Source organism: Ranitomeya variabilis, chromosome 6, assembly GCF_051348905.1.
Source record: "Ranitomeya variabilis isolate aRanVar5 chromosome 6, aRanVar5.hap1, whole genome shotgun sequence".
In the NCBI taxonomy this organism is placed as follows: Eukaryota; Metazoa; Chordata; class Amphibia; order Anura; family Dendrobatidae; genus Ranitomeya; species Ranitomeya variabilis.
This window is the reverse complement of record NC_135237.1, coordinates 431130329-431149971: the sequence shown is the minus strand read 5'-3', so window position 1 is coordinate 431149971 and position 19643 is coordinate 431130329. Positions and strand designations below refer to the sequence as shown.

The 19643-nt window shown below is 45.5% G+C and overlaps 1 protein-coding gene across 4 annotated transcripts in view; it reads left to right on the top strand.

Moving 5' to 3' along the window:
* Positions 1 to 235: 235 nt before the first annotated feature.
* SS18 (SS18 subunit of BAF chromatin remodeling complex) overlaps positions 236 to 19643 on the top strand; it is a 77885-nt gene continuing 58477 nt past the window's right edge. For 3 of the 4 annotated variants that reach the window (XM_077270392.1, XM_077270391.1, XM_077270390.1), the window contains exons 1-3: positions 237 to 481; positions 2787 to 2863; positions 14715 to 14799. In XM_077270392.1, coding sequence (XP_077126507.1) covers positions 413 to 481; positions 2787 to 2863; positions 14715 to 14799 — 231 coding nt within the window. In that variant the 5' untranslated portion in view covers positions 237 to 412. Of the gene's footprint in view, positions 482 to 2786; positions 2864 to 14714; positions 14800 to 19643 lie in introns of all 4 variants that reach the window. The other variant, XM_077270393.1, reaches the window with a different exon arrangement.

Genomic DNA, 19643 nt, shown 5'->3' with positions numbered 1-19643 from the left:
AGGACATACCAAGTCTTTGAGCGCTGTTCTCTGCGCAGAGCATTGTGGGGTCTCTGCACAGCGGAGCGTCTCACAACTCGTGATGGGGGTGCGGATTACTTACAATGCAAGTGTTCGGCTTTAGTGGCGTTCATGGTGGCGCCATACATTGGCAGGCTACATATACCTCCTACTAAACATTACGCCGTCTAGAACACGTGTATATCCGGGTTCTGTTTTAAGGTTAGCTCAGAGAATATTTGCTATCCTACACCCCCGACGTTGTCGCCTGTTGGTTTCGTCCAGGAGCGTGCTGGTGTGTACGCGCGGTGAGGGGGTTGGGTTCCAGCCGTTGTGTCTCAGTGAGGCCTCCGGTGTCCGCACTTCCTCGTTCCTGCTCGCAGCCTGCGCTCTGCCGGAGCTTCCCAGCGCTATGTCGGTGGCCTTCGCAGCTCCTAGGCAGCGGGGGAAAGGCGAGATTACTCCCGCCGCCATACAGAAGGTAACAAAAGCGCCCGGGCAGACGGTCCGCACACAGCGCTGCTGGCTCCCTGGAGGCGCCTCCATCACTAGACGTGCTGTCTGTGGCTGGCAGCTGCACTGGGGCACACTAGTGAGTAGTGCCGCCTCCCGGGAGCAGAGCTGCTGGCTGTGTACTGTGCCTGGCATCCAGCTGGAAAGGACTCTGCTCAGGGTTGTTGGTAAACCTCAGCCAATCAGAGGTTCCCATCAGTGGGATGATGGCTGCTCTTGTTCCTCCAAGGCCGGAGGAGCAGAAATGGATCTGTCCCAAGCCAAGCCCAGTGCATGATCCCAGTGACTATAAGGAGCACAATACATATGTAGCTCGGTGTCTTCCTGCTTAAAGGGAACCCGTCACCCCCAAAAAAAAAACGCATCCTGCAAAGTTGTCTGCAGGATGCGCTTTTTCCCCATAGACGCAACCATCGTGCGATGGTTGCGTCGTGTTTTGGTGGACCGTCACCACAAAAAAAGTTACATGTAACGTTTTTTTGTGCTTCGAGTCCGCCATTTTTCAACCACGCATGCGCGGCCGAAACTCCGCCCCCTCCTCCCCGGACCTTGCAATGGGGCAGCGGAAGCGTCGTAAGACTGCTTCCGCTGCCCACGTCGGGCATTTCTTTCACAGCATGTGTCGGTATGTCTGCCCACGACGGGCCCGTACCGACGCTAGTATGAAAGCAGCCTTAGCTCACCTTCGATTTTGGAGGTGACAGGTTCCCTTTAAGAAACTTTTAGGCAAAGAGTGAACTCTTGCTATTGCTGCTGTAAAGCTGCTTCAATCATTGGATTTTTGCCAGTCCTGGCCCCCTGTGCTTCTCCCAGGCTACAGAGGCCGTTACCTAGCAGCATGGGAGTGCTTGCAGTTGTAGGCCCGACCGGTCAGACTTTTGGAGCAGGGGAGTGGTGGCCTCCTGAAAATAGCAGCAGGTGAAAGCCCCTTTATGCTGCGCACTCGATGAGTTTTTGCTGCATCATAAACATGGGCATCTTACAGTTCCAGCAGAGTGGATGGGATTTAGAGAAATCTCCTGCCGCCTGCACTAAACTGAAATCTGTAACGTCCATTTCTCTAGACTTTTATGTTCAGATTATCCCCATAGACTTGCGTTAGTTGTAGAAAATCCGCAGGTAAAAAAATAAATTTGTAGTGCGTTTCTGCTGCGGAAACACGTGGAATCTGCACACGACTGTATCAAACAGGCAGTCCCCACATGTATTCAGCCTGTCTAACAGCCACAAATCATGCAGCTGCGTCCACATAGACTAATTCTCCAGGCTCGCTGAAATACTGGGAGAGCAACGAGCATACTCGCTCATCACTAGTAATTATGAAAAGTTATGTTTTATTTTTTCCCTTGCCCTGCTGAAATTTTATTGTACCTCATTTGAAGGTTTATTATGATCAGTTACATTTTCTGATTTATTTTTTTTTCTGCTGATTGTCATCATCTCGGCCACCAGCCTCTTGGCTATATACTTTCATTTATATAGAGTGGGTGGCTTCCAACCGAATCCGCCTGGACAATGAGCATGTACAGCACCATGGAATCAATGGTGCTATATAAATAAATAATAATAATAATAATCATGTCACTACTTTTAGCCACTTTAAGATTTCCAGATCCTAAAGTGGTAACAAAGCAGTAACATAAGACGGGACATGTGCACAGGACTGTCGCTTTAACATTGCTGTGCATTATGTTCATTTCATTGGGCACATTTTTTTCCAGCGGCCACTGGCATCTCTCCTATCTGCACATTTCAGATTCTGTCTGGTTCCTTCTTCAGATCATTCACAGATATAACATGACATATGTATGTAAAATTATAAAATATTGCAAACTATTAAACTTGTGAGTTGAAACATACCTAAAATTCTCTGTGCTGGGTGTTATGTCTGCATTTACTAATACAAAACGTCAGAGCAGGCATTCTACTGGCAGCATGGCATGCTGGGAGATTTCCGCTCCAAAGCCTTCCAATAGTGAATGCCTCTCTGGATTACTGTGGGTTATAGCCCGGAATCATTATAAGATAACCTGCATTGCCATACTTATTTAAGTGTTTCTCTATAAATCATATCTTCAGCACAAGTAGAGGGATTGAGTCGCTAAGACAACCTCTCTCTGCCTTATGGATGTCTGGGGGTATGTCCTGTCCACCACTAGGTGATTTATTTGCCAAAGAGGTTACCTTTATGAGACGACCACCTAAAAATAAGTAATTTCCTGCTGCTCTCTCCATGCTGATATCCATTACTGTTTTTTTTTTTTTTATTACAGATGTTGGATGAGAATAATCACCTAATTCAGTGTATTATGGATTTTCAAAACAAAGGAAAGACCTCTGAATGTTCACAGTAAGTAGAGGAAATTCTATCCATTTGATGTATGGCAATATAAATGGTTTGTCTCATTTGAGCTTCTCTTATCTATTTGGTTGGTACCATGAAACACTACTTCTATGGGCAATGTGCATCTGCTCCCCAAACGTCAGCTTGTTAAAAGGGTTGTCCACTACTAGGACAGTCCCTTCTTAAACTAAATGTTCGGCCTCGATTAAAATAAACCTATACTTTCCTCCCGTGCCGACTTCATTCCAGCGGTGTCAGCACTCGTGGTCCCGGGGCTGTGGTGCCCAATCAGCGCCGGCATCACTGTCCTCGCCTCCTGTCGAACTGAATATGAAGAGCAAGTCAGAGATCAGCTGCAGCCCAGATTTCCGCTTCATGTTCAGGTCGAACAAAGGCGACAGACAGTGACGCCAGTGCTGATTGGGCATCATGTGTCATTCCACCGCATCGCATCACAGCTCCGGGACCTTGAGTGCCGACACAGCTGGAATGGAGCCGGCACAGGAGGTGAGTATAGGTTTGTTTATTTTATGCAGTCTGAACATTTAGTTTAACCCCTTAACGACTGCCGATACGCCTTTTAACGGCGGCAGTTAAGGGTACTTAAACCACAGCGCCGTTAATTAACGGCGCTGTGGAAAAAGTGTATAGCACCCCCCAGATTCGGATTTTCTCTGGGGTCTCGGTTGCCGGGGGTAGCCGAGACCCCAGAGAACATGATTCGGGTCGGTTTTTACTGACCCCCGGGTTGCGATCGCGGTAATCAACCGTTTACCGGCAGCCGCAAAAAAAACCACCGCGATTTCCATTTAATTTCTCTGTCCTCCGATGTGATCGCACATCAGAGGACAGAGAAATGGGGTCCCCAATAGCCCTCCGATACTCACCCGTCTCCCCCGATGCTTCTTTTGGCTCCCAATGGGCGCCGCCATCTTTTTCTGGGAAAAAATTGGCGGGTGCAGTGCCCTGTTTTGGGATCACCGGTAATTAACCGTTTACCGGCGACCGCAAAAAAAAAAAAAAGCTGTGTGATTGTGTCATTCTCTGTCCTCTGTTGTGATCGCACATCAGAGGACAGAAATAGGGGGATCGGGGACCCTGTTATACTTTCCGGTGTCCCTGGGTCCTCCTGCGTCCCCTCCTCGCCGCCGGCTTCTTCCTCCAGGAAGAAAATGGCGGGCGCATGCGCAGTGCCGGCCGGCAGAGGAAGATTCTTCCTCTTTTTTTATTTTGGTCACTGTGAGATCCATCACAGTGATCAAAATAGAAAAAATAATAAATAACCCCCCCCCCCCTTTATCACTCCCTTAGTCAGGAAAAAGCAATAAAATAAAAAAAGTATGTATTTCCATTTTCTGGTTAGGGTTGGTACTAAAGTTAGGGTTGGGGCTGGGGCTAAAGTTAGGGTTAGGGTGGGGGCTAAAGTTAGGGTTGGGGCTAAAGTTATGGTTGGGGTTGGGGCTAAAGCTAGGGTTGGGGTTGGGGCTAAAGTTAGGGTTGGGGTTGGGGCTAAAGTTAGGGTTAGGGTTGGTGCTAAAGTTAGGGTTGGGGTTGGGGCTAAAGTTAGGGTTAGGGTTGGTGCTAAAGTTAGGGTTGGGATTAGGGTTGGCATTAGGGTTAGGGTTGGCATTAGGGTTACTTTTGGGATTAGGGTTAGGCTAGTTTCACATTTGCGTTTAAAAACGCAGCGTTTAAAACGCAAACACAGGTGGTGAAAAAACGCATCTAAACGCGTGCAAACGCTGCGTTTTTTTAGACGCATGCATTTTCTCATGCGGTAAAAAAAAGCGGCGTTTTGACGCGTTTACATACGTTTTTTCCGTTTGCGTTTTTGAAACGCATGCTGAGAAGTGTGTGACAGCTGCCAATCATCAAAATCATCTAGAAAACCCACTATAAATAGAAATAGCTAGGGATAGGGTTAGGATCCCTAGGGATAGGGTTAGGATCACTAGGGTTAGGGTTAGGATCCCTAGGGTTAGGGGTAGGGTTAGGGTTTGGATCCCTTTATCACCTTGATGGTGGGGGGTGGCTTATCAGTGTGTATTCTTGTTTTTTTCTATTGAAACGCATGCGTTTAAAACGCAACCAAACGCATGTGCTTAAAAACGCATGCGTTTACATAGACAGCAATACGTTTTTTTGCCGCAAAAAGAAGCCTCTAGAAATTACTACATGTTGCATTTCTGCAACAAAACGCAAGCATAGAAACGACGCATGCGTCGTCAAACGCGGCAAAACGCATAAAAAAAAAAAACGCATGCGTTTTTAATGTTAAATATAGGGAAAAAAACGCATGCGTTTTTTTGCGCTAAAACGCAGCGGCAAAAAAACGCAAATGTGAAACCAGCCATAGGGGTGTATTGGGATTAGGGTTAGGTTTGAGGTTAGGGTTGAGATTATGATTAGGGGTGTGTTGGGCTTAGGTATTTGGCTAGGGTTTGGGTTAGGGGTGTTTTGGCGTTAGGGTTGTGATTAGGGTTATGGCTAGGGTTGGGATTAGGGTTAGGGGTGTTTTGGGGTTAGGGTTTTGATTAGGGTTATGAATTGCATTGGGATTAGGGTTCGGGGTGTGTTGGGGTTGGAATTAGAATTGGGGGGTTTCCACTGTTTAGGTACATAAGGGGGTCTCCAAACACGACAGCAAATTTTGCGTTCAAAAAGTCAAATGGTGCTCCCTCCCTTCTGAGCTCTGCCATGTGTCCAAACAGTGGTTTACCCCCACATATGAGGTATCGTCTTACTCAGGACAAATTGCACAACAACTTTTGGGGTCTAATTTCTCCTGTTACCCTTGTAAAAATAAAAATTTGGGGGCAAAAAGATAATTTTTGTAGAAAATGCGTTTTTTTTTAATTTTATTTTTTAAATTTGACGGCTCTACATTATAAACTTCTGTGGAGCACCTGGGGGTTTAAAGTGCTCACCACACATCTAGATAAGTTCCTTAAGGGGTCTAGTTTCCAAAATGGTGTCATTTGTGGGGGGTTTCCACTGTTTAGGCACATCGGGGGCTCTCCAAATGCGACATGGCGTCCGATCTCAATTCCAGCCAATTCTGCATTGAAAAAGTCAAAACTTCGCTCCTTCTCTTCCAAGCCCTGCCGTGTGCCCAAATAGGGGTTTACCCCCACATATGGGGTATGGGCGTATTCAGGAGAAATTGCACAACAAATTTTGTGGTTCATTTTCTCTTTTTACACTTGGTAAAATAAAAAAAATTGGTTCTGAAGTAAAATGTATGCAAAAAAAAAAAAAAGTTAAATGTTAATTTTTTCCTTCCACATTGTTTCAGTTCCTGTGAAGCACGTAAAGGGTTAATAAACTTCTTGAATGTGGTTTTGAGCACCTTGAGGGGTGCAGTTTTTAGAATGGTGTCAAGTTTGGGTATTTTTTGTCATGTACACCCCTCAAAGTGACTTTAAATGTGAGATGCTCCCCAAAAAAAAAATGGTTTTGTAAATTTTGTTGTAAAAATGAGAAATCGCTGGTCAACTTTTAACCCTTATAACTTCCTAACAAAAAAAAAATGTTGTTTCCAAAATTGTGCTGATGTAAAGTAGACAGGTGGGAAATGTTATTTATTAACTATTTTGTGTGACATATCTCTCTGATTTAAGGGCATAAAAAATCAAAGTTTGAAAATTGCAAAATTTTAAAATTTTTTCCCCATATTTCCATTTTTTTCTTCCATAAATAATCGCAAGTAATATTGAAGAAATGTTACCACTAACATGAAGTACAATATATCACGAAAAAACAGTCTCAGAATCAGCGGGATCCGTTAAAGCGTTCCTCATAAAGTGACAGTGGTCAAAATTGTAAAAATTGGCTCGGTTATTAAGTACCAAATTGGCTCTGTCACTAAGGGGTTAAGAAAGGGTTGTCCTAGTAGTGGACAACCCCTTTTAACCCCTTCATGACCCAACCTATTTTGACCTTAATGACCTGGCCGTTTTTTGCAATTCTGACCAGTGTCCCTTTGAGGTAATAACTCAGGAACGCTTCAACGGATCCTAGCGATTCTGAGATTGTTTTTTCGTGACATATTGGGCTTCATGTTAGTGGTAAATTTAGGTCGATAATTTCTGAGTTTATTTGTGAAAAAAATGGGAATTTGGCGAAAATTTTGAAAATTTCGCAATTTTCACAATTTGAATTTTTATTCTGTTAAACCAGAGAGTTATGTGACACAAAATAGTTAATAAATAACATTTTCCACATGTCTACTTTACATCAGCACAATTTTGGAAACAAAATTTTTTTTTGCTAGGAAGTTATAAGGGTTAAAATTTGACCAGCGATTTCTCATTTTTACAACAAAATTTACAAAACCATTTTTTTTAGGGTTTTAGGGACCACCTCACATTTGAAGTCAGTTTGAGGGTTCTATATGGCTGAAAATACCCAAAAGTGACACCATTCTAAAAACTGCACCCCTCAAGGTGCTCAAAACCACATTCAAGAAGTTTATTAACCCTTCAGGTGTTTCACAGCAGCAGAAGCAACATGGAAGGAAAAAATGAACATTTAACTTTTTAGTCACAAAAATGATCATTTAGCAACAATTTTTTTATTTTCCCAAGGGTAAAAGGAGAAACTGGACCACGGACGTTGTTGTCCAATTTGTCCTGAGTACGCTGATACCTCATATGTGGGGGTAAACCACTGTTTGGGTGCACGGCAAGGCTCGGAAGGGAAGGCGCGCCATTTGACTTTTTGAATGGAAAATTGGCTCCAATCTTTAGCGGACACCATGTCGCGTTTGGAAAGCCCCTGTGTGCCTAAACATTGGAGCTTCCCCACAAGTGACCCCATTTTGGAAACTAGACCCCCCCCAAGGAACTTATCTAGATGCATAGTGAGCACTTATAACCCCCAGGTGCTTCACAGAAGTTTATAACGCAGAGCCGTGAAAATAAAAAAAAAAATTTTCTTTCCTCAAAAATGATTTTTAGCCCAGAATTTTTTAATTTTCCAAGGGTAACAGGAGAAATTGGACCCCAAATGTTGTTGTCCAGTTTGTCCTGAGTACGATGATACCCCATATGTGGGGGTAAACCACTGTTTGGGCGCACTGCAGGGCTCGGAAGGGAAGGCACGCCATTTGGCTTTTTGAATGGAAAATTCGCTCCAATCATTAGCGGACACCATGTCGCGTTTGGAGACCCCTGTGTGCCTAAATATTGGAGCTCCCCCACAAGTGACCCCATTTTGGAAACTAGACCTCCCAAGGAACTAATCTAGATGTGTGGTGAGCACTTTGAAACCCCAAGTGCTTCACAGAAGTTTATAACGTAGAGCCATGAAAATAAAAAATAATTTTTTTTTTCTCAAAAATGATTTTTTAGCTCACAATTTTTTATTTTCCCAAGGGTAACAGGAGAAATTGGACCCCAATAGTTGTTGTCCAGTTTGTCCTGAGTACGCTGGTGCCCCATATGTGGGGGTAAACCACTGTTTGGGCACACGTCGGGGCTCGGAAGGGAAGCAGTGACGTTTTGAAATGCAGATTTTGATGGAATGGTCTGCGGGTGTCACGTTGCATTTGCAGAGCCCCTGATGTGCCTAAAGAGTAGAAACCCCCCACAAGTGACCCCATTTTGGAAACTAGACCCCCAAGGGAACTTATCTAGATGTGTGGTGAGCACTTTGAGCCCCCAAGTGCTTCACAGAAGTTTATAACGCAGAGCCGTGAAAATAAAAAAATAATTTTTCATTCCTCTAAAATTTATGTTTTAGCAAGCAATTTTTTATTTTCCCAAGGGTAACAGGAGAAATTGGACCCCAATAATTGTTGCCCAGTTTGTCCTGAGTATGCTGGTACTCCATATGTGGGGGTAAACCACTGTTTGGGCACACGGCGGGGCTCGGAAGGGAGGGAGCACCATTTGACTTTTTGAACGCAAGATTTGCTGGAATCAATGGTGGCGCCATGTTGCGTTTGGAGACCCCTGATGTGCCTAAACAGTGGAAACCCCTCAATTCTAACTTCAACACTAACCCCAACACACCCCAAACCCTAATCCCAACTCTAGATATAACCCTAACCCAAACACAACCCTAACCCAACACACCCCTAACCCTAATCCCAACCCTAATCCCAACCCTAACCACAGCCCTAACCCCAACACACCCCTAACCCTAACCACAAGCCTAATCTTAACCCTATTTCCAACCCTAGCCCTAATTCCAACCCTAACCCTAAGGTTATGTGACCACATTGTGGATTCGTGTGAGATTTTTCCGCACCATTTTTGAAAAATCCGCAGGTAAAAGGTACTGCGTTTTACCTGCGCATTTACCCCTGATTTCCAGTGTTTTTTGTGCGGATTTCACCTGCGGATTCCTATTGAAAAGCAGGTGTAAAACGGAATCCGCACAAAGAATTGACATGCTGCAGAAAATACAACACAGCGTTTCTGCGCGGTATTTTCCGCACCATGGGCACAGCGGATTTGGTTTTCAGTAGGTTTACATGATACTGTAAACCTGATGGAAAACTGCTACCAATCCGCAGTGGCCAATCCGCTGCGGATCCACAGCCAAATCCGCACCATGTGTGCACATAGTCTAATCTAACGCTAACTCTAGTTCTAACCCTAATCCTAACCCTAACCCTAGTGGGGGAAGAAAAAAAAAAATATATATTTTCTTTTTTTTTATTATTGTCCCTACCTATGGGGGTGATAAAGGGGGGGTTCATTTACTATTTTTTTTATTTTGATAACTGTGATAGGTTTTATCACAGTGATCAAAATGTACCTGGAACGAATCTGCCAGCCTTGCGCAGGCGTGTACTCCGGAGGACAGAGAATGAACTTCAATCCAATATTGCGGCCAGCATGCAGCCAGCGGGTAAGGAAAGGGTGAATCAAACACCCGAAAACCCCGCCCATATGACCCAAAACAGGTCCCGCCAAATTCAGGTGACAGGTTCCCTTTAAGTGTTTCAACAACCAGCCCACTGGTGATACATGGCTCACTTTGACATTTTCATTTGCCCTTACATGAAATCCAATGTTATATGAAAACTGAGGTGACAGAAATTGATTGCTGGGTGTCCGGTCCCAATTATTTCTCTTCAGGCAGCATGAAAACCCATCTTGGGTGACCGTTTACTTTGACAGGTTTTTATGTCGAAATGCATTTAAGGGAAGCGGTCACCAGTTTTGTCATGTGTCACCTAAAGCTATAACCTTATTTAGCGCCTGTGCCGCATTCCATAAATGGTTTTATAACCCCCTGACTCCCCCTGTCCACCCCCAAAAGCCTTTTAGCACTGTATTTTAATCCTCTCTGTTCGGTCCGAGAGGTGTCCATTCTGGGCTCTCTACCCCTCCTTCCAACTACTGCTTGCCGTCCTCCTGCTTTGGTTGACGTGGATAACGCCTTCTGCGTTATGCACATAGCTGGGCAAAATCCCACGCCTTTGCAGAGAAATCGCTGCCTGCGCATTATGCTGTGCCCTACTGCAGGCTGAGCCGAAAACATCAATGCGCATGCGCTGGCACATGTCTTTCCGGCTCATGTAATAGAACTCTGCTATGTGGATGACGCAGAAAATGTCATCCACTTCAATCAAAGCAGGCGGACGGCAAGCAGCAGCCAGGTGGAGGGGTACAGATACCAGTATGGATGCCTCTCAGACCGGACCGACAGGATTAACATACAGAGCAGGAGAACTTTGAGGCTAGGTGCGCACGTTAAGTATTTGCTTGCAGAAACTTGTTTCTGCATCTCTTGGCAGGAAAAACACGTGTTTTTGTATGCGTTTTTGTACAGCAATGAAGGCTTTTTTGAGCTAAAGATGTTTAAAAAAAAAAAAAAAAAAAAAAGTTTTGTGGTTTAATTTCTTGGTTCAACACCACCTTTTTCATGCTGATGCAGTGGCATCAGGGTAATGGCATAAGGGCTTGGTGTCAGCAGCTGTCATTGACACCTAGCCCTAGGCTTAGTAATGAAAAGGTGTCAGCCCGACACCTTCATTACTAAGCTGATAAGTAAACACACACACAAACCTACATATACATTGTCACCAGCCTATGTAGGGACATATAAAGCCTATGTAGGGACATTTACAGAACAAATGTACATAGGCTGTAGCCAAACAGCAACAAAAAAAATCAATTGCATTGGCTCCCATGTAAATTTTAATAAACAGCAGAGGAACAGCTGAGGGCTGATGTTAAAGGGAACCTGTCACCCCCAAAATTGATGATGAGCTGCGGCCACCGGCATCAGGGGCTTATCTACAGCATTCTGTAATGCTGTAGATAAGCCCCCTATGTATCCTGAAAGATGAGAAAAAGAGGTTAGATTATACTCACCCAGGGGCGGTACGATGGGCGTCGCGGTCCGGGGCCTCCCATCTTCTTACGATGACGTCCTCTTCTTGTCTTCATGCTGCAGCTTCGGCGCAGGCGTACTTTGCCCTGTTGAGGGCAGAGCAAAGTACTGCAGTGCGCAGGCGCCGGGAAAGGTCAGAGTGGCCGAGCACCTGCGCACTGAGGTACTTTGCTCTGCCCTCAACAGGGCAGACAAAGTACGCCTGCAGCGAAGCCGCAGCGTGAAGACAAGAAGAGGACGTCATCGTAAGAAGATGGGAGGCCCCAGACCGCGACGCCCACCGCAGCGGGACCGCCCCTGGGTGAGTATAATCTAACCTCTTTTTCTCATCTTTCAGGTCACATCGGAGGATGGCATAGGGTAGCGGTAGCAAGTGGGGTTCATATTTGTGGGGTTGATGTCACCTTTGTATTGTCAGGTAACATCAAGCCCACAGGTTAGTAATGCAGAGGCATCTATAAGACACCTATCCGTTAGTAACCCCTTAGTGATATTGCATAAAACCACACACCCAGAATAAAGTCCTTTGTTTGAAATAATGACATGGACTCCTTTAGTGAATCTTAATTAAACCATACTTGCCGAACGCCTACTCCACTGACGCCAGCATCTCCTGCAACAAAAATAAAATAATAAACCATTAAACGGCGGCTTAATAGTTTTAGAGGCTTGGTTTGGTTGTAGTTTAAAGAATCTATGTTAATAATTTTATGTTTGACTGTTTTATAATTATACACATCTGTTTTTCCTCTGTGAAATGATTGGCATATGTATGTGCTGTCTTTATTATCCTTTGTAATGTAACCATGCAGATCAATGACAAGGACAATATGTATGCTATACTTTATTTGTGTTTGAAAATAAACGAATTTAAAAAAAATAAAATAATAAACCATTCCTTACCTGTTCGCAGAGAAGATAATCCTTAATGTCCCACGACGATCCTGATGACTTTGAGACCAGTCACTGATGTGACTGCTTTTCATGACAGCTGGCCATACACTGACAGGAGGTAATTGCCTCCACAGTGTATCACTGAGTTGCTGTGAGAGTTCACTGGAGTTCATCAGCTGATCAGCTCCGGTGACCTCCCTTACGGCACCACTGCTGTGTGGGAAAGTTCTCAATGCAGCGGTGCTGTAAGTGAGGGAACAGGAGCTGATGAACTCCGGTGAACTCTCTCACAGCAGCTCAGTGATACACTGCGGGAGTGATTACCTCCTGTCTGTTTGTTGCCCGTGGCCGGGTAGAGCAGTCACATCTGATGTGATTGGTCTACACATGAGATCGCCGTGGGATTCTTGGCATTACGTGGACTACGGTGGACAGGTGAGTATTTGTTGGTTTATTTTTTTACATTATTTCTAGGAGATGAGGGCATCTGGAATATGGCATTAGGTGAGTATAGTGTTTTTTTTTAATTATTTTTATTTGAACATGTCATGTACACACCTGGTCAAAATTGTTGGTATCCCTCGTTTAATGACAGGAAAAACCCACAATGGTCACAGAAATAATTTGAATCTAACAAAAGTAATAATAAATAAAAGCTCTATGAAAATGAACACATGAAAGTCAGACATTGCTTTTCAACCATGCTTCCACAGAATTAAAAAAACAAACAAAAAAAAAACTAATGAAATAGGCCTAGACAGAAATGATAGTACCGTAGGGTAGGGATGTAAACGATTGTCTATCTTGGTTACCCGGATGGATAAATTGGGTGAATAAACTAACGAGGGTGAAAATTCAGCGTAAGTGTAAGGAATTCCAACCTGCCGAGCCCCGGCCAATGGCGAGCAGTGCATTGTCTTGTGAATTTTACACCAATCCTTTGTCATTAGTCTATTTTGTTTTAGATCAGTGGTCCCCAACCTGTAGCTCGGGAGCCAGATGTGGCCCTTGGTCCCATGAATTGTGGCTCACAGCTGTCTGCCAGCTTGGTGCATTAGCTCCGGGTCTAGCAAACAGGTATAAGGAGCACAGCTCAACATGGTGAATCTTGAGAATAGCCCTGCACCAATGAGCAGATCTGGATGTGCATATATTAGTCTTAGGGGTTTATAGATACCGTATATACTCGAGTATAAGCAAAATTCCCCTAATTTTGCCATAAAAAACTTTGAAAACTTATTGACTCATGTATAAGCCTAGGGTGGGAAATGCAGCAGCTACTGGTAAATTTCAAAAATAAAAATAGATACCAATAAAAGTAAAATTAATTGAGACATCAGTAGGTTAAGTGTTTTTGTATATCTATATTGAATCAGGAACCCCATATAATTCTCCATACAGTTCATGATGAGCCCCATAAGATGCTCAATACAAAATACGCCCCATATAATGCTCCATACAGTTTATGATGGGCCCCATAAGATCCTCCATACAAAAAATATGCCCCATATAATGCTGCACAAAGGTTAATAATGGCCCCATATGCTTCCCGATAAAGGTTGATGGCCTCATAAGATGCTCCATAAAGGTTAATGGCCCCATAAGATGCTCCATAGAATAATATGACCCATATGCTGCTGCTGCAATTAAAAAAATGAAATAAAAAAATGACATGCTTGCCTCTTGTCGCTGGGGGAGAAGTCCCGATGTCCTGAGCAGGCGGGGATCCCAGCGCACAAAAATTGCAGAATGCATTCTAAATGATAGGATGCATATGTATGTGTTTTTTATGCGTTTTTATTGCGAAAAAACCTGACCGTGTGCACATAGCCTAAAGGTCAGAAAGGTTGGGGACCATTGCTGTAGAGCTTGCAGGGACAAACTCTGCATTCAGCAGTGCTTTGATGATTTCACTTTGAATCGCTAAAGCGGGTCACTTGTGTCCCCTTGTGTTTTTGAGTCTGTTTGAACTTGAGATTGTGATATCGGATGGCTCCATCAGGGCAATATCTATGAATAAACGTGACTCGGGCACAGATGACCCTTATCAAAGCATTCCTAAACGCATTCTGTACCTAGCATAACATTCTCGGCATTTTTTGGACATGTTCTGGTATCACTTAGTTGCTACTTTAATTTTCAGAGGAATGGCACAATGCAGTTCTAAGAAAAGATGGTCCAGGATGATTACTCTACTCTGACAATCCCTTTTTAAGTCACTGTGTTAGCACAGCTAAAACACCTAAACTCACCTCTTGTGCCGGCTCTGTTCCAGCGTTGTTATGCAGCTGTAACTCTCACTTCCACCAGATGGCTGACTTGTCCAATGGAGGGGACATTGAAGTGGCCCCTGATCGGCTGCAGGAATCACATGACACAATGTCACGCGAGCCCCGGGAACAACGCCTGCCTCGTAGATGAGTTTATAGGTTATTATTTTACTTAGGAAACCTACTGATTTATAAGAAGTTGTCTGAGTAGTGGACAACCACTTTAATGGAAATGTTTACTCAACAGACCGGTCCAAACACTTCTATTTCTATAGTTTTGAAATGTATTAATGAATTTTCCTATTCGTTTTTCCTGTAATTTAAACTTTCTTTGCTTTCTATAGGTATCAACAGATGTTGCACACGAATTTAGTTTACTTGGCAACCATAGCAGACTCAAATCAGAATATGCAACCTTTATTACCAGCAGTAAGTAGAGAATATAATGACATTGCATGGTTGTGAAATGTATTATTTTTATTTATTTTTTATTTTCAGCGCTCCAATGATTCTATGCTGCTGTACATGTAAAAGTTAATTATTTCAGTGTTGAAAAAAAACTTTAAAGGGAATCTGTCACCTCAATTTTGCCCTATAAGCTGCGGCCACTGCCATTAGGGGCCTATGTACAGTATAATGCTGTAGATAAGCCCCTGATGTAACCTGAAAGATAAGAAAAACAAGTTAGAGTATACTTACCAAGGGGCGGTCCGGTCCGATGGGCGTCGCGGTCCGGGTCCGGCGCCTCCCATCTGCAGTGCACAGGCACCGGGAAAGGTCAGAGAGGCCCGGCGCCTGCGCACTGCAGTACTATGCTCTGTCCTCAACAAGGCAGATAAGTACGCCTGCGTCGGAGCCGCGACAGGAAGCAAAGAAGAGGACGTCATCGTATGAAGATGGGAGGCGCCGGACCCGGACTGCGACGCCCATCGGACCGCCCCTGGGTGAGTATAATCTAACCCAGGGGTGTCAAACTGCATTCCTCAAGGGCTGCAAACAGGTCATGTTTTCAGGATTTCCTTGTATTGCACAGGTGATCATTTAATCACCTGCACAGAATGATTCCAGCACCTTGTGCAATGAGAAGGAAATCTTGAAAACACGCATGGTTTGAGGCCCTCGAGGAATGCAGTTTGACACCCCTGATCTAACCTCTTTTTCTCATCTTTCAGGTTACATCGGGGTCTTATCTACAGCATTATAGAATGCTGTAGATAAGCCCCTGATGGCGGTGTCCTTAGCTTATAGGCGGAAAATGGGGTGACAGATTCCCTTTAATTTGTAGGAGAAAACAGCCATTTTCTTAGATGCGTAACCAATTTTTTTTTTTTTTTACTCATGTAGCGGTGTGGGAATGTTTTGTACCCCTTGAGCTTATGCTTTTATGTTACCAGTAATTTGGGGATACAAATTACATTTTGATGGCTGTTTATTATTTTTTTTTATTTCAGTGACTGAAAAGTGGCAATTCTAGTTTTCTTATTTAGTTCCCCCCCACCCTTTTCAGTATTTTACTTAGGGCTTACATTTTTTTGTTTTGATCTGATTTTTATTGGGACAAAACTTAAACCTGTCTTTCTCCTTCGCCTCATTGGGGGACACAGACCATGGGTGTATGCTGCTGCCACTAGGAGGCTGACACTAAGTGAAAACAAAGAAAGTTAGCTCCTCCCCTGCAGTATACACCCTCCTGCTGGCTCACAGCTAACCAGTTCTTTCTTAGTGTCCGTAGGAGGCACACGGACTGGTCTGCTTTTCAGACCCAAAGAACTCTTCTCACTTTTACCTTTTACAACGGACGAAGGGGGCGACGGATTCTTTCATGTTCCGATCTCCCCCGAACCAACAACAGGCGAGCACGGGAGTTTCACCTCTCTGTATCCTCTCCTGCGACGTGGGAAGCCACTGCCTGAGCTGATTCTAGGGGCGACGGGCCCCTTCAAGGGCACCGATCTCCCCCCTCCCTTATCAGACGAGCACTGGAGTGTCACCTCCAGTATCCTCTTCTGCAGCCAGGCCTATTGCCGGACATTCAGCCCTGTCCACCAGATTTTACCCTCGGCTGTACAGAGGCACTTTACAACGTGGCGTCCGAGCAGCCCCCACTGCACCACCACTATTAAGAGCGGATGGTACAAGGAGGCGGACGGTTCCTCTCCTCCTCCCTGCTAAAGGGACGATGGATTGAGGTCTTCTCTATACCTGCACCGTCCAAACAGCAGCGACAGCAAGGTTTTCCTAATGATCTGCTGAACAGAGCTGCATACTCTGCCTTGCGGCAGATTCCTAGGTAAGTGCTGGGATTTTGTGTGGCAGGAGGGCTCTGCGTTCCTTCCCTTTTTCTAAGCGGTGGGGTTTTTACCCTTCTTTATCACTCGGCGCTGGCCGGCACCTAAAATTTAGCCCCCGGCTTCAGCTGCGTGTAGGCCGCAACCCGGAGTCTCCGCCCATGCTAGGCCGCGCTTTTAGGCTCCGCCCCCTATTCAGGCGCTTCTCGCTCAGGACGAGAACACCACATATCCTCGGCGGCCATGTTCATCTCCCTGCCGCTTCCGGACACGAGCTGTGAACATCCAAAAGCGGCTGCGGCATCGGTCCCGGCGCTGCTTTCAGCGCTGGAGAGTCTAATCCAACGCTGACGGGGATTCAGGAACCAGGTAGGGAGGCGCCGCTCCATCCCTCCCCCCGCTCTCCTTTCCCCAACAACCCCTCCTACAGCAGAGGTGGATAATGTAAAAAAAAAAAAAAAAAATTCAACCATTATACAGGCCATAAACGCAGCCCCTGGTCCTTGAGCTAGTCTTAAAAGGCTCCCGACCAGCCACTCCGGTCTTAGTTTCACGACCAGCATCCCCTGGTCTTAACGGGGTACATGACAAGCATTCTCTGCTCTTTAGGTCATGACCAACCAGAAACCGGTCACTTCTACCAGAGTACTTAGTTCCAGTGAGCTCAGGAGCCCTCCTCCGCCGCCGCCGATCCCGGCTCTTCCCACAGTAAAAGGCACGTGACCAGTATGCCTTTGGTCTTAAAGGCACGTGACCAGTATGCCCTGGTCTTAAAGGCACGTGACCAGTATGCCCTGGTCTTAAAGGCACGTGACCAGTATGCCCTGGTCTTAAAGGCACGTGACCAGTATGCCCTGGTCTTAAAGGCACGTGACCAGTATGCCCTGGTCTTAAAGGCACGTGACCAGTATGCCCTGGTCTTAAAGGCACGTGACCAGTATGCCCTGGTCTTAAAGGCACGTGACCAGTATGCCCTGGTCTTAAAGGCACGTGACCAGTATGCCCTGGTCTTAAAGGCACGTGATCAGTATGCCCTGGTCTTAAAGGCACGTGATCAGTATGCCCTGGTCTTAAAGGCACATGGCCATTTCAAGGCACATGAACAGTATGCCCCCCTAAAGGCACAAAACCAGTATCCCCTAGTCTTAAAGGCGCATGAACAGTATTTACTGGTCTTAAGGGCACATCACCAATCCGAAGCTGGTCACCCTAACTGAGCTCTGGAGCCTTCGCCACTCATCCCTTAACCGAGGAGGGAATGAAAAGTACAACCCATGGTTTTCTCGGACCAAGAGATTGAATCCCTCTGTGAACCCTCTGTGACTCGGAGTGCTCGCAGGACCAAGATACATGGTCCCTCTCCTACATGGGAGCCGTCGGCTAGCAGGGACCGCAAGGGTTCTAGAAAAACGTACAGGGGTCTAGAAGACGGAAGTTTTCATTTCCTGATCTCTCCCCTATGATTGGTTGAGAACAACGCTGAATATGGATCGCATATTGCCTTGGATTGCCAGAGCTTCAGAAAAGGAGGGACTCTCCTATTTATACCATCAACATTGACGAGCGATTCACTGGACAGAAGCCTCTAAGTAGGTTGCCATACCTGGTCTGATTTTTATGGGCGACGGGTCCTTTTTAGGGGCACCGATTCCCCCCACATCTTCAACAGATGAACACATGCAGCGTCGCCTCCATGTATCCTCTTCTGCATCCAGGCCTAATGCCAGACAACCTGCTCTGTTCACCCGGGGACCTCAACTCTGGGGATGTACAGAGGCGCACATTTTTGGCGTCCGAGCTCCCCTCTTGGTATCACCACTATTTAGCGGATGATGCAAGAAAGCGGACGATTCCTCTCCACGTCCCTGTTAAGAGGATGGTGGATCGAGGGTTCCTAATTTTCTACTCTGCACGACGATGGCAAGAGACCTGCTGGTTGCAGCCCCGCATTCTGCCACTTGGCAGACTAACCGGGTAGTATTTCTTAGGGTGTACCAACCAGTATCCCTGCCCGATGTATCATCAATTAAAATACCGCAGACGGTCGGATAGCAAATCTGGTTCGTTCCGTCTTGTGGTTTCGGGTTCAGTGCTCTACCCTTCTTTAGCCACCACATGATGTTGCTTGACCAATAGTCTCCTGGTCAGAGACCTTATCTACTTCGATTCAAATCAAATCTTCTGAGCGGAAGACTAACAAGGGATCGTATCTTTTTCTACAGACCCAACCAGCAGTGGAAGCGTTGTCCAGGACAGTCTAGATCTAAGGGATCTTGGTTCAAGAAGGAGGGAATGAAAAGTAAGACCATTCCTGGACCTCAAACTTCTAACAACCTTTGACAAGGTCCTCCTTTTTCAGATGGAGTTCCTCCGCTCAGCCATTACTTAAAAAAAAAAAAAAAAAAAGTGGAGTTTTCTAGCATCCATCGACATTCGGGATTCTTACCCTCACATGCCTATTTTTTCCCCTCTACAATAATCTCTTCGCCTTTCCATTCGCGAACAGCATTTTCAAGTCACGCCCTTGCCCTTCAGCCTAGCTACCGCACCAGAGTGGTCGCATGGATCATAGCGGTTGTCATGTGCTTCTTGCACCCTAGAGGCATGGTCGCCTTTCCCTATTTGGTCGACTTTCTAGCCGCTCTTCCAGGACTGCGCTGAGTCGTCTATATCACTTGCAATACCTTCTCACTTGGGCTAGCAGCTAAACTTCGACAAGTTTTATCCTCATTCCCAGCCCAGCAGATTCTTTTTGAGGATGATCCTGCACAAGAACGATCTTGAGTCATGGTCGTGGCTTTTCAACAAGAAGCTCATGCACTTAGTCTCTCATTCCCTCGGTTCATTCAACTCGCTAGGACGGTTCTGGGGAAAAAGACGACAATGGAAGCAGTTTTCTTTCGCTCCGCTCGTTTCAAGCAGGCAATCAGGCCTTCACAGGGGCAGTCTCTAGCTCCTTTCTCATCTGGAGCCTTCTCCTGGTCC